At 40.8% G+C, this 19,319-nt stretch overlaps 1 protein-coding gene across 1 annotated transcript in view; it reads left to right on the forward strand.

The window, feature by feature from the left end:
- Window positions 1-18,465, forward strand: part of LOC147336505 (uncharacterized) — a 462,456-nt gene extending 443,991 nt beyond the window's left edge. The window contains exon 3 of the mRNA XM_086285435.1: window positions 17,275-18,465. Within this exon, the coding sequence (XP_086141561.1) occupies window positions 17,275-18,056 (782 nt within the window). The 3' untranslated portion in view covers window positions 18,057-18,465. The remainder of the gene's footprint in view (window positions 1-17,274) is intronic.
- The last annotated feature ends 854 nt before the right edge of the window (window positions 18,466-19,319 follow it).

Below are 19,319 nucleotides of genomic sequence, written 5' to 3' on the forward strand. Positions count from 1 at the left end.
AAACAAAACCCAATCTTTAGTGTGGGAGCATTTCCATGTCATTCCCAAAGGTGTAATTATTTTCAGTGACTGCAAACTGAACACAAACTTTTCATAACTGAGTTTGTTTCTTCAGTTGTATTTTGGTAATGCTGTTGTACAGCAGGGAAGCAAACACAAGTGCTAACGCTAACAACATCCAATCAGGATTTATTGGTTAGATCAAAGCTAACATCTGCATTACATGTGAGCACTACACATGTTATTTAACATATATAACGTATAAGATTTTTACATCTTTCTCTTTCCCTCGAGAAGAACTGCTAAAACTGTAGAAATAACATTACAGAAAAGCAGGACATGCTCAAGCAAAACATTATAGAAAGTCTGTCACGGTTCTGGGTCAGTTTGACCCAGTATTTTGAGTTGTCATGTTTTTGCAGGTTTAGTTTAGTTCCATGTGTCATTTTCTGTCTCTCTCTCTATGTCGAGTCTGCGTCTTAGTGTGATGGTTTCTTGTTCCTGTTTTATTGTGAAGGTCTGCGTCTCATGTGAGTGTGTTCAGTTTTACCTCTGTCTCGTCTTGTTGATTATTCCCAGCTGTGTCCACCACCTGTGTGTAATTCCCCTGTGTTTCTCTGTGTATTTAAGTCGTGTCCTCTGTCATTGTAGTTGCTGGTCCGTCTGTGTGTCCACCATGTCTCACCCGTGTGTTCTCCCTGCTGTCCATCTCCTCTGCTCGTTCTTGTCCAGGTTTGTGCTCTGTAGTTTAGTTGTTTCCAGTCTAGTTTAGTTCGTGCTCCATTTGCTGTTTGTCCATATTTTTTGTGTTCAATAAACCACCTTCACTTCTCCACTACTGCCTGCGATTGGATCCTCATTTATTATTTTCACACGGCTCTCCTCACCCGCCGTGACAGTACGGACCAGCCAGATATGGATCCAGCGGCAGTCACCCCACCTAGGGAGCTTCAGGAGGCCGTTATCGACTCTGCTTCTAAATTGATTTACCAGCTGTTAGAGCATGAGGGAGAAGTGTCTCTTTACACTGTGGAAGCCAACCTACAACACCTTATTTCCAGTTACCCCTGGTTATTGGACTCACTGCGTCCGCTCGTACAGAATTTTGTTCTTCACGAACTTCACCTACACCCCCCCGCCGCTACCGCTCGCCTGCTCATGCAGTGATATCATCAGTGACAAGTCAGGTGATAGAGGCTAATGCAAAATGGTGTTTCAGTGAGGCACAATTTATTATGACAATACATTTTTTTAAATACTCAGTATGAATTAAACAGGTTAAAGGTCAATGCTCTGTTGTAATATAAAGACAAAATGATTGACAGCAGCCCAGCAATATCAGTAAAACGCAAATTAGCCACATGGTGCAATGTAAGGAGCTCTGTGATTGGTTAGGAAAGGACAGACTGGCTACCTCGATTTTTCTTCACTGCACATTGATCCATAGCTTTGCTCTGTAAAGGCTAACAAAGTGCTTTTGCTTTACAAAGACATTCAGCGTCGGTATTCACTCTTTTAAAATGCCACTGAACACTGGAGTGAAATGGAGCCCTGATCCTCAGAGTTTTATTGTTGCTAACATTTCTTATAGATAGCACAGATAGTGCCCCACTGCAGTAATCACTCATGTCTAGATATTCCTGTTAAAAGGGAGTTTTTCCTCCCCACTGTAACATGGCAAACATAGCAAACGCATAATCCAGTTGAAGCTTCAGACAGCCGTCAGACAGTGAAACACTGCCATCTGCTGGACGCGAATAACAAAGACGCTGCTTTGACGGGTGAGGGAGTTTCAACAAGTCTGCAACGACTCAAGCATCAAACTACAGAACTATTATAGCGGACATGGTGCTTTAATGACTTCCTTAACGCAGGTCAGAAACGATAATAGAAACTCAATAAATTATGAAATACAAAACTTACTGGTTCACTGCACACACAAAACGTCTCTTATTAGCACAACACTGCTCAGGGCTCAGAGTATATTCCTTATAACCTATTAAACCTTAGCATGTTATTTTGAAGTGTTACAGGTGAAACAGCCAACCAGTGAAGTTACCTGTAATTTCAACATTGAGCTACAAAAATGCTTTTTTTTTTACTTTTTTTTTTTAAAATTTCTTTTTACAGTTTTGCAATTTTACACAAGTTTTATCATCAGTGTCACAATGACTGCTGCTAAAATTGAGTATGAGCTTTTTGTTGGTCTGATTAAAAGGTTAAATGTAAAAGCATAATTTAAACATGTGATGTGAGGTCATTAATTACAGTGCAGGTGTCCTGCTTTAGGATCATATATTAATACTTCCAAAACAGTAAAGTTGTAGAGAATCTATGTTCATTATCGTTGCTAATCATGGAAAGACAAAGACATCAGACTCTGCTGAAAAATATTACACCCTCCTACTCTCTGCACACAGCGGTCTGAGGGACCTTCCAGGATCGGGGATTTTATTTATTTTGTTCTTTTTTTGGTCTTACTGGTTAGTAGGTGGTGATTTTGTACCTGGTGATCTCACATTTGGAACATAAATTGCTTTGGAGCAGATTAGGTTCAAAGGATAACTTGGCTCTTGAAGTTAGCCGGATAAGACAGCGTTCTGCTTCACAGTTGAGGCCTCAGAGAGTTGTTGCTAACCAAAGTCTATGTTGTACGGCCATGCAGCATCTTATGACATTTTGTAACCTGAGCAGTGAAATGATTGCTGTTTTAGTGCACATACACAGTGTGGGGATCAGTATCAGGACAATAAAGTTATGGTGCAAAAAGCTGCATCTGGTCAGAAGGAAAAGCACGCACACTTGGAAGACTTGACCATTTGCACAAAATGAATGGCTGACACTGGACAGATGAGAGAATGTGGATGGTCACACCCTCGTGCATTAAAGAGGGCTTTCAGTTCATTGAAAACACAAAACCAAACACACAAAAGACACAATGAGACAGCTGATCAGTTTGCTTCACTAAATCATCGACACAAGCCGTGTTGTAGAGGGTACTGCAGCCGTGGCAGGTTATCATCTTAATGTGGCCCTGACACTCCATCGTACGCCACAAAGCTGTGAATAAATGAAAAGCAAAGAGGCATCATCACTAACATAATAACTGTAGAAGTTATCCCGCTGCATTACGTTTATCAGGATATCGTAATAAATGTTCATCATATGTTGCTTTGACCCATCATTGTTGTCATTAATATCGCTACGTGACACTGGACACTTCCTGTCATTCATATGTCATGACTTTGTGATCAGTGTAGCAGCTTGAAAATAACTGCTTGTTTAACAGCAGGTGTACAGGCAGGTGCTCTGATCAAATAACATGTTTGGCTAAAGAAACAGAAAATAAAAATATGTAAATAGGAACACCCACATCTCTACTTCTTCTTCTATTTTCCATTTCACACTTACAAAAAAGTTCTCCTGCGTAGGTGTTGAGACAAATATATGTCAATTTAATACTTCAGACAGGCCCCAGAGCAGGTCTGAACAATTAGTCGACTTAAAATCAAAACTGCAATTTGAAACCATGCAATTAGCAATTTTGCAAAGAAAACTTGGCTAGGCTAAGCTAAGCTAACTGTTAGACAAAGTAGAGGAGTTGGAAGAGTAAAGGATTGTGGTTAACTCCAGTTCAACTTAACATTAAATTAAACTGACAAATATCATGTTTATATTCATATCTTAGTCTTTTGATGAGCTCTATCTTATAAATCTATTAGACTCAGACGAGGTCGGCACAGGGACAGGCCTCGGGGGTCCAGGCCCACCCGGTGAAGTCCTTCTTCCCCAACATCTTCTGATGTACTTCATTTATACATTTTGGTAATGAAGTACTTAAACTACCACCTCACTGATTAGTTATTGCAGTGTGAGCTCAGTTCAATTAATCAGGTCACAGTAGTTTAGCACTTCTACAGCAATCATGCAACCAGCATGACTGAGGAGGACACTGGGTGGACGGGCTTTGCAGGTCAGACTTTGAAACTATCTTTTATTGTCATTACGCCAAAAGCAGTGAAATTATATGCTGTCCCATTCAGTGCAAATAAAGAATCTGTGTTCACTGACAGGACAAAGCACTGAACATGATTTCATCTGTTAACCTGGACAAATTCCAAAACAATTCCTTATTATTTCTTTTTCTTAAGTAAAACCAGTAAAAGCTTCTACTTCAAAAATATGGACTTAACACTGAGATCCTGATATTTTAGACCAGTTGAATTTAGATGATCTTTTTTAGTTCATTCAGTTTGCTGGTTCTAACGACGACGGTCTTCATCAGTTTTAATGTCACTGTGACTCATATCTCTGCATGGCTGTTTTGTTCTGAGTGCACTGTGACAATTAAGTTAAGATCCGGTGATCAGCACAGCAGCCTGGGAGTGACTGCTTGGTTAACGACAAGGTTTACAAGACCTGATCAAATGTCACACTGGAAATATTTTGCAAGTGAAACAGCAAAAGCAAATGAAAAAATGTAAATATGTTAATTGGACCACCTACATTGTTTCGAGAGCAGGGGTGAACTAAAGAGTGCGACCCATCACTTCAGTTTCAGCATATAATTTCTATTTAACACTCAAAAAAATCTGTTGTACAAGTATTAAAAATATATTCACAAATGAAATTTACATGCCTGAGATGAAAACATTACTCATACAAGTTGTCAGGTAAAGTCTATAGCACTGTTACATCTAAATATGGACACTGAGCTGGGACTTAACGATGTCACAGATCTGAGCCTCTGCACCTTCACTATACGTTTGTGTATGTCAGGCCTGTCCTGTATCTCTCCACCACCTGATCCAACACACCACCAAATCCTGATCAGCTGATCATCTCTGCTCCTCTAATCACCTGAATATCCAAGTATCCGAAAGTGTCCATCGATCTGACAATACAATTGTAAAATCGATCATTGACCTGTGCCCTAATGTGTTCTGTGCACTTGTGAACACACTTCCTTATGGAGTACGTTTATTAAGGACACTCTTTCATTAGCACACAGGTTCAATAACACAACAAATAACCTCCAATAAACCTTTTAATAAAATGTCATTGGAGGCTGATGTGTTCTCTCTTGGCTTGTTTTCTTGTTGTGTGCCACACAGAAAATAAATGCATGGTGTCTTAACTCACTGATACTGGGATATCAATGAGCACAGAGTCCAGCCAACGATGGCACAAAGTCAAACCTCCTTCAAGGAAACCGGAGAGTCCAACACTGGCATTGAGGCTACCCCAACAATATCAATATGGTGTAACTTCCTGCTCTAACTCAGGCTCCTTCCCCACAAGAAAGATGATATTTTATGTACTCGAAGTCAGACCTGGAATCTGCGGGTCAGACTTCCTGGGCCCCCGACCCCTGACCCCTGAGATTTTCATGTCTTGTATTTTATAATATTTATCTTTTGTTCTCCTGCCAAAATTGTAAACACTGTCATCATGCCATATCACTGGGATTGCCAGGCTTCTACCGTTCTACCTTTAAAAGCCGGAGAGCAGTCAAATGCTGGAAGTGGAAGCTAAATTGGCTAGTCATTCATATGTATATTAGGTTGTTAACTAGGAATTCTGGAGGGAGGGGAGTGGGGGTGAGTGATTGAGGGGTTGGGGGAGTGGAGTGTTTCAGTTTGCCATCTTAGGGAGAAATCAACACACATGGGTGTAGGTCCTTTGTTGCTGACATTTATTGATAAAAACAGTACAAAAAACCAACCATTTGTACACATATGTACAAATAATAATAAAAAGTGAGTTAGTACATTTCAACATTTTCAGCAATCACTCACAATCCTGGCACTGCCATGGTATCTGTAGTCTGCATTTACCACATGTGTATCTGTAGCAGTGAACACATCGCACAGTGGCATGATTGTTCTTGCATTTGTGTTTGACCTGACACGTGGCTCTTTTTCCAGGGCTCGTTGTGGAGGGTTGTGTCTGAAGCAACTGTTCTTTTCTTGCCTTCTTCGCAGCTACATGAGAGCGAGCCAACTCTGTTGCAAGCGCCACCAGGAAGTCCACCCGTATTTCCTTCGTCCCGGTGCATGCTTGATACAGCACATGTGCATTCAGTGCTGCCATGTCAATCATGTTATAAAACACGGCAACTGGCCAGCGCCGTGTTCCTCTGCGGACAGTGTACTCCCGAACCATCTGGTCCATCACATCCACGCCACACTTTGTTTTGTTGTAAAGGGTGACAGTGTTTGGCTTCCTTTTGGTAGTGTTATCAGTCTGAACCATGCTGTGCATGCTGCTAAGAATATAGACTGTCTTCTTCCGTTTGGCCACCGTTCTTTATGTTTTCATATTTTAATTTATATTTAATTGGGTTGTGGTTTGCAGTGTTTTGTGTTGTTTTCACTTTAAATTTGTAAAAGGAAAAAGCTGAAAATTTAAATAGTTCAAAGTTGAAATGTGAATAGTTGATTTTTGTATTACATGATTTATTTACTACATTTTATGTGGAGTGAATAAATAAAAGTATATTTACAGTGGTCCCTACAGACAAAGCACATACAAACTTCAAGTCACGTACAAAAGACAACAGAAGTGCTCCAGGATGCTGGGCGCAGTGTTGAGCTTTTGTTACCTAATGGCTACACAAGCCAGCAAGTACCAACAACCGGATTTGGTGTGTGATAGTAACAGGTAGATGAACTTTTTTTTTTAATTATTTGAATATATATGAGTGCCTGTGTATAAATACACAAACAATACACACATGCTTTCAATTGTGTAATTTAAGTGATCTAGTAGCTCTGCTTTGGAAGTTCAGTTCATGCTAGAAATGTGTTTTGGAGTTTGTACGTGTTTTGTCTCTAGGGGCCACTGCATATATTTATATATAAACATATACAAATAAAACCACTTTTTTACGTTAGTAATTCCTTTTGTGCATAATTTTATATTATTGTTAATAATAAATTAATTAAAGCAACAAAACAACCTGAAGAGCCGGTTGGGAGCCGAAAGAGCCGGATCTCTAAAAAGAGCCGGAAATCCCATCACTACTAGCCCAGCAGTTCTAAGAAACTTCTCTGTTTGTGGTTCAGAACCTAATGTGACACCAATGACCACAACAGCATGCAGCTGCAGGTTGTTGTTCATACCTGGCTTTACAATAAAGAGCCATGTTTGCAGGCAGCTATTTGAAGTTTTGTGTAAAATATCATTTTTATAGAAATAAACCAAATGTGTCTAAATATATTAAGTAAACAATCAGAATAAGAACATTTTGAAATAAAATCCAAAAACTGCATCTGGCTTAGTTTTTGTTGAATAAATAATGACTCTGTGTAATATGTCATGTGTTGTATATGTAAGTTGTATTTGTACAATGAAGCCAGGCTTTCTTTGTGTTAGCTGCCTGACAAAACCTAAAACTCTAGTCAGAGATTGCAGGTGTCACAACAGACATGATCAGCTTTCTCTGTCAATCCTATCTTTCTGTTTCACACTCTGTGCACTCATAGAAAAAAATCTTTAAAAAAAACAATCACATGACTCTTCTTCCACACAACATGATCCCTGAGTGCTGCCTGCTCCAACCAGACATGTTATCACAGCGACGATGGTGATAATTAAAATCTACAAAGAACGTGATAAACATTATTAAAATGCAGCACTGTTAAAGCAACGCGATTAATGCTGCATTAAAATGAGCCTTTAGCACATAGAGATGATTAAACTGTTTCATTTGAGTTCATTGTTTCTAAGGCAGATGCTACACCAGTGAAGGTGCACTTAGTTTTCACACACTGCTTCTGCATTGTGTCTTAGTTTTAGTGGATTAAATAATGACACAGTGTTTGTTTGTTTTTCTTTAGTAACAAATGACCTCAGACCAGCTTATAATATTTTATAAACAAATAAGCATAAATGCATAAACTCAGCCTGGAATAACATGGGATAAACATGGGATGTGCATTTTTTTTATTTGTTTTGTGTTACTGAGTCTTGCAAGAATGCCAACCTTACCAGCAGCAGCTTGGTTTTTTTGTTTGTTGTTTTTTTAATTTAATGAGTGCTGAAAGTTGAGCAACAGCTGTGACAACGAGAGAAGATGGAGCCAATCAGAAACAACTGTGAAAATGTACAATATGCAAGCTAAGAAAGCAAAGTGTAGCAGTGTTGCCATCATTTTTGTTATTGTGGTATTTTTTCAACATTCACTGAAAATCACTTCTCTCATATTTCCTCTTTATTATTTTCATCACTGTTTAAGAAACGTAACAAAGTCTTATAAAGCATCTAAACCAGCATCATGAAGTGATGTTTAAAGATGGCAGCAAGCTCACAGCATCTCTCAACTCAAGAGCAACATTCAAAGTGCACAGGCTGAAGGAAATGATTGATTTTATCACATGCAATTACAATACGCCTTTTCATCTGTATCTGTGTGTACAATGGGTATCGGTTGTTTGTCCCAGCAGTTTACAATACAGAATGTGCACGTCTGTGGGGCTTTTATAAAGATTTCTATTTGCATTGATACAATTGCTTGGATCACAAATTGTTCTAACTTGATTAAAGTCACCAATGATAAAGGTATTCTTGCGCTTACAGTTACCATTATTATCTCTGTTTGCTATCAGATCATCACATCCCCCTTGTGGGATCATGTTGATGATATGCTGGTTTTCGAATTTCTGAACACGTCCGTTAGTCATGCAGAGCACAGTGCCAGAGAGCGCCACCAGCAGGAAAATGGAAGTCTTCATTGTATTTCTATATGGAAAAAGTAAACAGAGTGAATATATAAATCAGTATTATTTCATTTCATTTATTAACTTGTTTATTTTTGTTTCCTAAATGTTAATCGTGCTTAACTATTAAAGTAAAAATACAGATAGATAGGAAACTCTCTGAAAAGTCAAACTGTTTTCAGTGAGTTTATATATTTGCCAGAGGAAAGGTCAGAATCTGCATATCTGACCACTTTGAATCAATTTATATCTAAACAGAAATCAGTAAAAGTTCAAATCAGTTTTATCAATATCCTCACTTATGAGGATATTGATATCCGTATAACTGGAGTTATTATAGATTTTCATACATGACATTTGTGAAAAAGGCGAGGGTGTCAGGGTCCCTGTGTCTACCCGGTCGCCTCAGTGTGGCTACATGTGTTTCTTTGTTTTGATTTTGTCCCCGCTCTCTCCCTCCCTCCTTCTCTCACTGCCTGGGCGGAGCTCATCTGTGGGCTCATGCCCTTGCCCTCTTCTTACAGTAACCTTTTGCATCTCTGTGAATAGATTTCCCTGGACCTGCCCCTGTGTTACCTGAGCGATCAAGTGTGTGAGGATTGGAGCGAGCTTTTGTGCTTCTTGTGGAGTGTGAAGAGGAGCGTGGAGCGTGGATGGAGTGAGGACTTTGGAGCGTGTGTGGACTGCAAGTGTCTTTCCCCCCTCCTGTTCGTGTGTGGATTCCCGGAACCCGTCTTTTCCCCACTGTGTAAATAGATCACCTGGTGCTTCTGTAAATAAAAAAACCTTTATTGTTCCCTACTCAGAGCCTACGCGTGAGTCCGTTCAGTCCCGTTGTGACAGAGGGTAAGGACGTAAATCGACTGGTAAAGAGGGACTGGTAAAGAGTCTGCAGCCGCAGCACCAATCCATCTGTCGATCTCCTGTTCCCTTCTCCGATCACTCGTGAACAAGACTGCGAGTTTTGTAACTTAATAAAAGCAGTAATTTGTTTGCCAGAGTGCCCCTTCCACGTCACACCCTGTTCTTTCCTTCTTGTCTTATATGGAAATTCACTTTGTGTAGCTTTTTGGGAAATTGTTAAACTTCAGGAAGATTCTGAACATGCCCCATCGTTTAGCCAGCTCTTTGGAGCTAAGCAGGTTCAGGCCTGTTGTTGTAAGTTTTATAAAACGATCTCATTTAAACGAATAATCCAGCTGAAGCTTCAGACAGCCGTCAGACAGTGAAACACTGCCATCTGCTGGACTCGAATAACAAAGACGCTGCTTTGACGGGTGAGGGAGTTTCAACAAGTCTGCAACGACTCAAGCATCAAACTACAGAACTATTATAGCGGACATGGTGCTCTAATGACTGCTTCATTAATGCAGCTCAGAAAGGATCAAACATATCAATAAATTTTAAAACACAAAACGTCTCTTATTGCCCAGGGCTCAGGAAGTGAGTGACCACTTAAGTGTGTTCAACAGGAAGCTAAAAGTTGTTAGCTGTTAAAGTGTTCAAAAAACAGCAGGAGCTCGGTGTGAGGCTACAGTGGGCCAAAAAACACAAGATGACCTCCAGCAAGGAAAAAATGTATCTGGACGTCTCTGTGAGCATCTGTCTCACTGTGTAAGTGTAGCACAGTGTCTGTGTGTGCATGGCTGGGCAAGAGAGACAGCACAACTGAAAGCCAGCACTCAGACGAGGACCCGGTGCATCGTCTGTCTCATCTCAGCCAGTTTACTTACAAACTCTTTAAGTTTGAATTTTAAAGCCGACAATGTGCACAGGGCAGTGATATTTAAAATGAAGGTAAACTATTCCAATCTCTGCAGCCCCAATTGTGTATCTCACACACACACACACAGTCCTGAATTCATTACTAAAGTCTCATCCAGACATTCAATGTGCTCTGTAATTAAATTGAGACGTGGGGTCAAAATTCCCACCTAGATTGAGTGAGATGAAATAGAAATCAGCTCTCCTCTAACTAGGGTGACCAACCGTCCCTTAAAAAATGGAATTGTCCCGTATTTAGAAACAAAAGTACACGTCCCGTATTGAGCTAATAAGGGACGCACTTTGTCCCGTAATACAGTGAGAATCAAAAGTAGTCTATAAATGTTAATGGAATTAACGCTTTGTTTGAAAGCATAATTCCCAGCCCCTCTCCTGCTTTGTGACCAATGAGCTGACAGCACACTTATGACAATTCGAGTATGACAATTCAGATTACCGCTCATCTCATTGGTCGAGGAAAGGTCGCTTGCGGAGAAAATACCGGAAGACAACAGATGACCACAACAAGAAGCATGGCCAACAGGGAAACAAACGCCGACACTGCGGTGCAAGTCTCGGACGACAGTACACCTAAAGCTGGGCAGACACTGTGCGATTTTTTCAGTCACGTTATTCAGCTCCTGCTCAAACTGCACGATTGACTCGCAGGGGTTAGAAGTTGGTAGGTCACGATGCAGGTCTCACACTATACCGCCCGATGCTCTGATGCGACCCGAGTGCTCACACTGTGCCTCCATAACATGAAGGTTATAACAGAAAATCTGTCGCTCTCTCTGTCTTTCACTCACACAGACACACCACCACCATCAACTTTGCTAAATTGCTAATGAAAAACATGATCAGGCAGCTGTGAATGAGCAGCAGTGTAAATCCAACTATTTTCACGATTGTTGTGGTCGTGATAATTTTGTGATGCCACATCGAAAAGGCTCGGATGAGCTTTCCAAAGTTCTACAAGTTGTGCCTCCATCGCTTGTGTCCAGATCACACGCTGCACAGCCGTGCTGCTCCGTCTTTTTCACCGACGTTTACGTGTTTGCGCGTGAGCAGTGTGAGCGGCTCACGAGCGATTGATGATCGTGAGCTGCTCGAGGTGTTAATCGCTTCTCGTTACCCCACGTATACTACACGATGCACGATGAAGGCCAAAATCGGGCCGATCACCAAATCGGTCGCACGACTCAAAAACCGTCTCAAAATGGGCCAGAAATCGCACAGTGTGAGCCCAGCATTAGAGCAGCAATGTTTGTTCGCTCAGAGAAAGAAAAAAAAGGCTGCAAAAGTACAGGGAGGAATGGGAAAAGGGAAACACCTGGCTGGAAAAGGTCACCATAACACCTATAAAGCGCACTGCACTGTGTGCCGGCGCACTTTTTCCATAGGCATGCTTCTAATGGGCACATGAAGAACATGAGGGGCGTGAAAGCTCGGGGAACCCTTAACCAATTTCTTGTCCACCAGGCCACGGCAGAAGCAGATATGGTATGTAAACACTGGTTTGTTTTTTAAACCCTCTGGTTAAGGTTAATATGGGCATGTGCAGTGAATATCAGCGCTATGTGGCCAGAAGTGTGATAATATAATTTATTTTGTGTAATAAACAACTGCAAGGATAGATGATTACAACAAATAGATCACTAATACATAAAAGTAATACATAGATGAATAATGATGATGAGTTATGATGCGTAATCATGGGAACAAGCGGGTTTACAAACAGGAGCAGCTGATTAGCATTAGAAAAGCTGAAATAATACCTCAACTGAAGCCAATTGCACTAAATGCACTAAATGTGCACTGTTACAAGAATATTTTTCGTTCTATTGTTTTCTATTAATTTATATAATTTTAAGTTAAGCAGGACAGAGTTCTTTTAAAGAAAGATTTACTTTTATTCTCAAAAGTTAAGCATGACAGGCTTCTGATTATATCCTGTTTTTGTTTTTTTGTTTTTTCAATGTTGAAATTAAAATCTAGTAGCAGTCTTCTCATTTCTTTGTGTTTTGTGCTGTTTTACAGGCCCACAGAAGAGGACGACTCCGAGGCAGATGAGGGACGGGTCCCAGGACGGTCCATCGGCGCTGGAGCTGGCCATCCTGGAGTCCCTGAAGAGGCCACACCAGTCTCCAATGGAGCATTTCCTCCTCAGCCTTGTTCCTGCTCTGGAGAGCAGCTGGTCCTTTTTATTCCTGTCTCTCTGTAAATACTTATATTTATGTTTAATGTTTTTCTGTTTGAGAATTTTAATATTATTTCAAATAAATGTTTATAATGACTAATGTCTCAGTTCTACTACACAGCAAATGTTGGCACACGACTTGACACATGTAGAATTTATTTCATATTATACTAATGACAAAACATACTAATACAGTGGGATGCAAAAGTTTGGGCAACATTGTTAAAAGCCATTATTTTCCTGTATAAATCGTTGGTTGTTACAATAAAAAATGTCAGTTAAATATCATATAGGAGACACACACAGTGATACTTGAGAAGTGAAAAGAAGTTTACTGGATTTACAGAAAGTGTGCAATAATTTTTTAAACAAAATCAGGCAGGTGCATAAATTTGGGCACCACAAAAAATAAATGAAATAAATATTTAGTGTATATCAATGTGTGTCTCCTATATGATATATGGGGTGCCTTTGTCTGGACGTGCTTCCCATCCAGAGCTGCACAGCACAGAGGAAAGTTCCAGCGCTCCTGGAATCCCTCTGTGATGGACCGCCAGTCTCCAGGTGAAGGCACAGCCATGAAGTCGTCCACTAGACAGTCCCAGATGGCCGTCGCTGTCTGGGGGGTGATCTGACACACCGACTCTGAAACTGAACGCTTGGTCGTGAAGGAGTCCCCGGTGACAAGGAACCTGGACAAAATTGTTCAAAATCAGTATTATGTGTACTGCAGTTACAAAATACATTATTCAAATTCCAAAATACTTTTGTGATGTCAGATTTAAATCACAAAACTTAAATCTTACATAAAACATTTTGTAATTATAAGGATAATCACAAAATGTATATTAGATCATATCTAAAACAGTTGTTTTGTTTTAACTTTAACATATCATAATTTGATTGGTAGCAACTTTTACAACTACAGTGTGCCAATCACTCATAATTCCTAAACATGTCAATCAGGTAGGAATGAAGTAAGACATTAATAGAAATAAAGAGTTGTATGTTGACATGTAGCCCTTAATCTGATAAGACAGCTTACCAAGATGAACCAAACTGTTCAGTTTTATCTAACTCTGTTTTAAAAAAGGCTGGTGACCCCTGCTATAGAGTCTGACAGCTGCAGGGATTATATACAAATATTCAACTATCTCAGAATCAAACCAGGTCTAAATAAAAAGGAGTGAGTATCACTACAAAGGTTAACTCAGTGGTCCTAATGCTACAGTTTGATATCAGCAAACACCGAGTGCATACATTGATGTGACACCACAGCCATGCTATCATTGCAAACACTGATAACGGCATAAATCGAATTAAATCAGGACTTGATGAGAGCTGAGTATCACTAGAAATATTATAAACAGTCGTCTCCTTACCAGTGAACACCGAGAGCATCACTGTTAGCATAGCACATCCATGTTAGCAGTGTATAACTGGATGGTTTAGCATATTAGCACAGGTATCAATAAAGGACTACCGTATTAAACACTTTTACTAACCTCAGGCAGATGGACAGGCGCTCTGCAGGTGGGATTGAGCGTCTGTAGTTGGTGTCTAGGCGGGCGATTCTGGGACCGACGCGGGAAAGCAGGTCCTCAAACTGGCCGAGTGAGAGACGGTGATATCGCTGGAACTGGCCGTCATCCAGGCGCAGCTCCTGGAGCAAATGGTGAAACTCACCAAACTGCTCACGCCTCTGGAGGACATGATGGACTCAGGTACAGCGAGGACGTCTTTTACGCCGCTGCTCTGCTCTCCACAGTACATAGAGAAAGGAGACTCTCTCTTCAAGCGCTAGCTCGACAGCTGCCATCTTGCAAAGATACCGGTCTGGCACAACTTCCTCCCACATCCCTCCCACATTTCCGGTTCACATGCGAGAAAATATGATATTTTGAGGCGCGATGGATTTTTCTTGGACACGCGTAGAGGTGCGAATGTGCACGCGTCAAATTAGGGGCGTTTGGGACGTTTTTTTAGGGTCCATCGCGTTCGGTGTGAACACACCGTTACATCTCCAAATGTACTGGAACTGATTTGAACCAGAGGACTCAGCCACACTGTTACTATGTACTGCATAAACAGGTTTACCGATGAAGGTAAATCAGACGCTGTCCTGACTGTGTGGCTAAATTTTGTGCTGAAAGCATCAAATCAATTGAATATGATTAACTTGCTATGAGAGGTTTTTACTCCAAGTGTGACTTTTTCTGGGTTCATACACCTTTCAGGGTCAAATTCAAGCACTTTGTGAGCACGTTTAATGTCCATTTTCAACATTTTCCAGCACATTACCATAAAAAGGATGCATATTTCACTTCGCATCACCTGAGTAAGACCACGTGAAAGGCCAAATTAATAAGTCTTCTCATCAGATATTGATGCTTCTTTCTTATGTGACAAAAAAACAGGAGGAGAAGGATCTTTGCTTGTGTTGTTTTTTAAGTTCATTCATTCAAAACTAACTGTAAGACGCTTAACTACATTGCAGTCTGTGTTATTGTTGTAGACCTAATTATCACCTTTAAAGTGTTTGTGCTAATAACATCATGTAGAGTAAGACAGGCATAAAGAACAGCACTGACTGGGAGAGGCTTTGAACAGATGACATACTCAGATCAATTCAACACTTTAGACTTTAAAAATGCACAAGCGTCTTTCAAAAACCCATTTATTTAATCTATCATCATTGATATTATTATGTACAGTTATAATGTACTGTTCATCTCCCTTAAATAAACAGGCAGCCTTAAAGTGTGAAATAGTCACTTGTCTACTGTCTCAGTGGCTGATAGTGCCCCACAGGCCTCAATGTCAGCTTGAAGCCATTATGTTTCAATTGTTTAATGATAAACAGATTTTGAATGAAAGCGAGGAAACTTCGGTAGCACAAAAAAGTGACTATTCTTTGTTCCCATACGGTTCAGTCATATTACCGTCATTTCCCCCTAAGCTGTTCCCAAAGACACCAGGTTAATACTTGAAAAGGCTGCAGCGATACACAAAAATATCATCAATATTCTGTTTACTTGGTGACAACGTCGCTTTTAGCCTTCAATCAGAAAGCCTGACGTTGGCTAGTTAAGCATCGGGCTAACGTTTAACGCTTTCACTTGAGGGAAGTAACTCGTATTACTGCTACTGCTGTGTAATCTTGGTTCAATTCACAGCATATTCTACAAGTTACCCTGCAATAACTAACTGTTAGAATAGCGGCACCGTATTGTATCGCACTGAGTGCACTTCAATCCTTTATCCCGCGAGTTTGCTAGCTAGCAAAATAATAATACCAATTTTAAACAAATAACATGTGTAACGTACACACTCGAGAAAATTATTTACTAGTACTTACGCAAACTCCCCCGTTGTGAAAACGTACAAATCCTTCTTGTATTTTTCGTTTTCCAGCAAACACTCATTAAAACGGCCTCCAGGCACATTAGCGCCCTCACCCCCGACTGATCAGGGAGGGGGTGGGGGGTCACACATTGAAACAGACTAACGTGCAGAGGTACAGCCCAGGCAGAGAAATGTTGCTTTTAGACTTTGCGACTCGTTTTATTTCTCTATCTGATAAGAAAACTATTCAATCAGATAGTTATTTGTGGTGAATGAAATACGGTTACAGTTTCAAGAAGTTTTAAGCACCAAATCCGAAATCCAAGCACTGCAATATTAAAATCCAATTCAATTTCTTGTTTGTTCCGAAATCTACGACATGACTATATACAGAAAAGCTTGACATGGTATGCAAAAAAACCCCCGAAGACAATACAAATACAAATACATGAACAAAAAATGTTTTAACTGTCAGTTATGTCATTTTAAAATTTTCCAAAACTAACATTTTCTTTGATTGACTGATATTAAATTGATTAGGATCAAGTTTAGTGTGAACAATATTACACAAACAAGCACGTGTGTGCCAATGCGCACATATTAGAAACCTTCGATCGCTTCTCATATGTGCGCATGCGCACATATGAGAATCGCTTTGATCGCTTGTGACGTAGTAACTTTGCTTTGATCCTTTCTGACGTCATAACTTTGCTTTGATCCCAAAATCCATAAATAGGAGCGCTCACCTGTTACTTTATGCTTAACGGACGTTGACCTGCAGCAACTAAAACCCTTTCGAGAAGTTTTGAGAGCAATTTACGAGAGAAACCAAAACAAGTTCAGTTTTGTTTCTCACCAATCCACAGCGCAAACAGACACATTACACCATGTCAGCCAACCCATCTTTCGGCTCAGATGAGCTTGGAATATCTAAAGGGACCATTTTGGGAGATCACCACATGGTGGAGGCTTTCCTTGGAGAAGGAAGCTTTGGTGTTGTAACGAAATGTCGCGATACAAAAAAGAACCAAACTGTTGCTATTAAAGTCAACAAGAGTGACCCTGAAATTCTGCTCCAGGCAAAACTGGAAATTTTCATCCTGGAGCAGCTACGGCGCTTGGATCCAGACAGGTGCAACATTGTCGAATGGAACGGCTATTTCCTCGATGGAGAGCGCATTTGCTTGAATTTCGAACTCCTCGACCAAAGCCTGTCAGACTACATAGGGGACCGGAATAACCAAGGTCTCCCAATGAGAGAAATCAGGCCAATTTTGCATCAGCTCGCAAATGCTCTATTCCACCTGGGTTCTGTGGGAATAGTGCATGCTGACCTCAAACCTGTCAACATCATGGTTGTGAACCGCAGTGAGTCTCAAGTCAGAGTCAAACTTATAGACTTTGGCATCGCATGTAACACCTCTGCAGTGATTCCTGGTGACTGTGTGGGGACAATTGGTTATTGTGCACCTGAGATTATGCTTGGCATTCCATATGATGAAGCAATTGACATGTGGTCTCTGGGGCTGGTAGCTGTGGAGCTTGCTACAGGGGTGCCTCTCTATCCTGGGGAAGACGATTATGATGTTTTGAAATTCATAATTGAAACTCAGGGTCAGCTACCAGATCATCTTCTAGAGTCTGGCTTGTACACTGACAGCTATTTCATCGAGGATAACCACAACGAACAGCGCTGGACATTTAAGACCCCAGAACAATTTCAATACGAGACAGATTATCGATCCAAGGAAACTCGATATATAAAACTTAAGCGTCTCGATGACCTCGAACAACTGCTGAAGGTTAGGCGAGGACCGGAAAATGGCCAAACATTATTTGTAAGGCTAATCAAAGAAATGTTGGCCTTGGATGCAAATCAGCGCATAACACCCTTGGAGGTTCTGAAGCATCCCTTTTTCGACCCTGGCCTCTCAAGGAGAACCCCCTGCACGGACATGAATAGTACAGGGGGACAAAACCTTGTGCTCTCTCAGCAGCAATCATCGTTTGGGTGGCCAGAATTCTAGGGGAGCTAGAAATTCTTGTGGAAAAAAAGCCCAAAACAATAACATCAACAAAAACAACCAATGAATGTGGTCTTAAACTTGGGCACAATTTGGCTTGAAATCCATCAACTAATCTCTCAATATTCAAAGCGGAGCAGCAGACAACTTACCATCACATCAGTCCTTCAATCAGACCTACAACAAACGTCTTCCGTCTCTCACCCCAACCGGTCGCAGCAGATGGCCGCCCCGACCTGAGCCTGGTTCTGCCGGAGGTTTCTTCCTGTAAAAAGGGAGTTTTTCCTTCCCACTGTCGCCAAAGTGCTTGCTCATAGGGGGTCATATGATTGTTGGGTTCTCTGTATGTATTATTGTAGGGTCTACCTTACAATAATACATATAGCCTTGAAGTGACTGGTGATGTGATTTGCTGCTGAATGAATTGGGAACTAATTGGAAATCTGGATATTAATTAAATAAACCTGCTTTGAGCATCAATTAATTGTTGTTTGAAATTCTTTATAAATATATAAATATAGTGCCACTCTTCTACTGTTTAAATTGCAACTGTTTAAAACTGACTAATTTATTCATACACTTGAGCATAAACACACGCACAGTAAATGGCCTGTATTTGTACAGCGCTTTACTTAGTCCCCAAGGACCCCAAAGAGCTTTACACTACATTCAGTCATTCACACATTCACACGCTGGTGATGGCAGCTACATTGTAGCCACAGCTGCCCTGGGGCGCACTGACAGAGGCGAGGCTGCCGGACACTGGCGCCACCAGGCCCTCTGACCACCACCAGTAGGCAACGGGTGAAGTGTCTTGCCCCAGGACACAACGACCGAGACTGTCGGAGGCGGGGCTCAATCTGGCAACCTTCCATTACAGGATGAACTGCGAACTCTTGAGCCACGATTGCCCTATATACACATATACTTTACAGTACTAGTCAGTGCTTACATATTAGTTCTTTTCCCTACTTTTTCATGCTTACTGGTACAAAGGCCTGTTACTAGAGTTAAATGCTATCAATGTATTCTCACAGTTATGGAACTGTACAAATGCATACAAAATAACGCTCACGTAAACATAACTGTGCACTAGTTTGCCCTTATTGCTGCAGTTTGTTTCAAATCACTTTGAATAAAGCTCAGCTTCTCTCAAGCTCTCTCTCACACACACACACACACACACACACACACACACACACACACACACACACACACACACACACACACTATGTAACGTTTCAGCAAGAAAATACCGCCCCTCCC

The sequence above is a fragment of the Aulonocara sp. 'chitande type north' Nkhata Bay genome, linkage group LG3 (genome assembly GCF_057382095.1).
Source record: "Aulonocara sp. 'chitande type north' Nkhata Bay isolate Kocher_YH1m ecotype deep benthic linkage group LG3, A_spYH_male_GT1.1, whole genome shotgun sequence".
In the NCBI taxonomy this organism is placed as follows: Eukaryota; Metazoa; Chordata; class Actinopteri; order Cichliformes; family Cichlidae; genus Aulonocara; species Aulonocara sp. 'chitande type north' Nkhata Bay.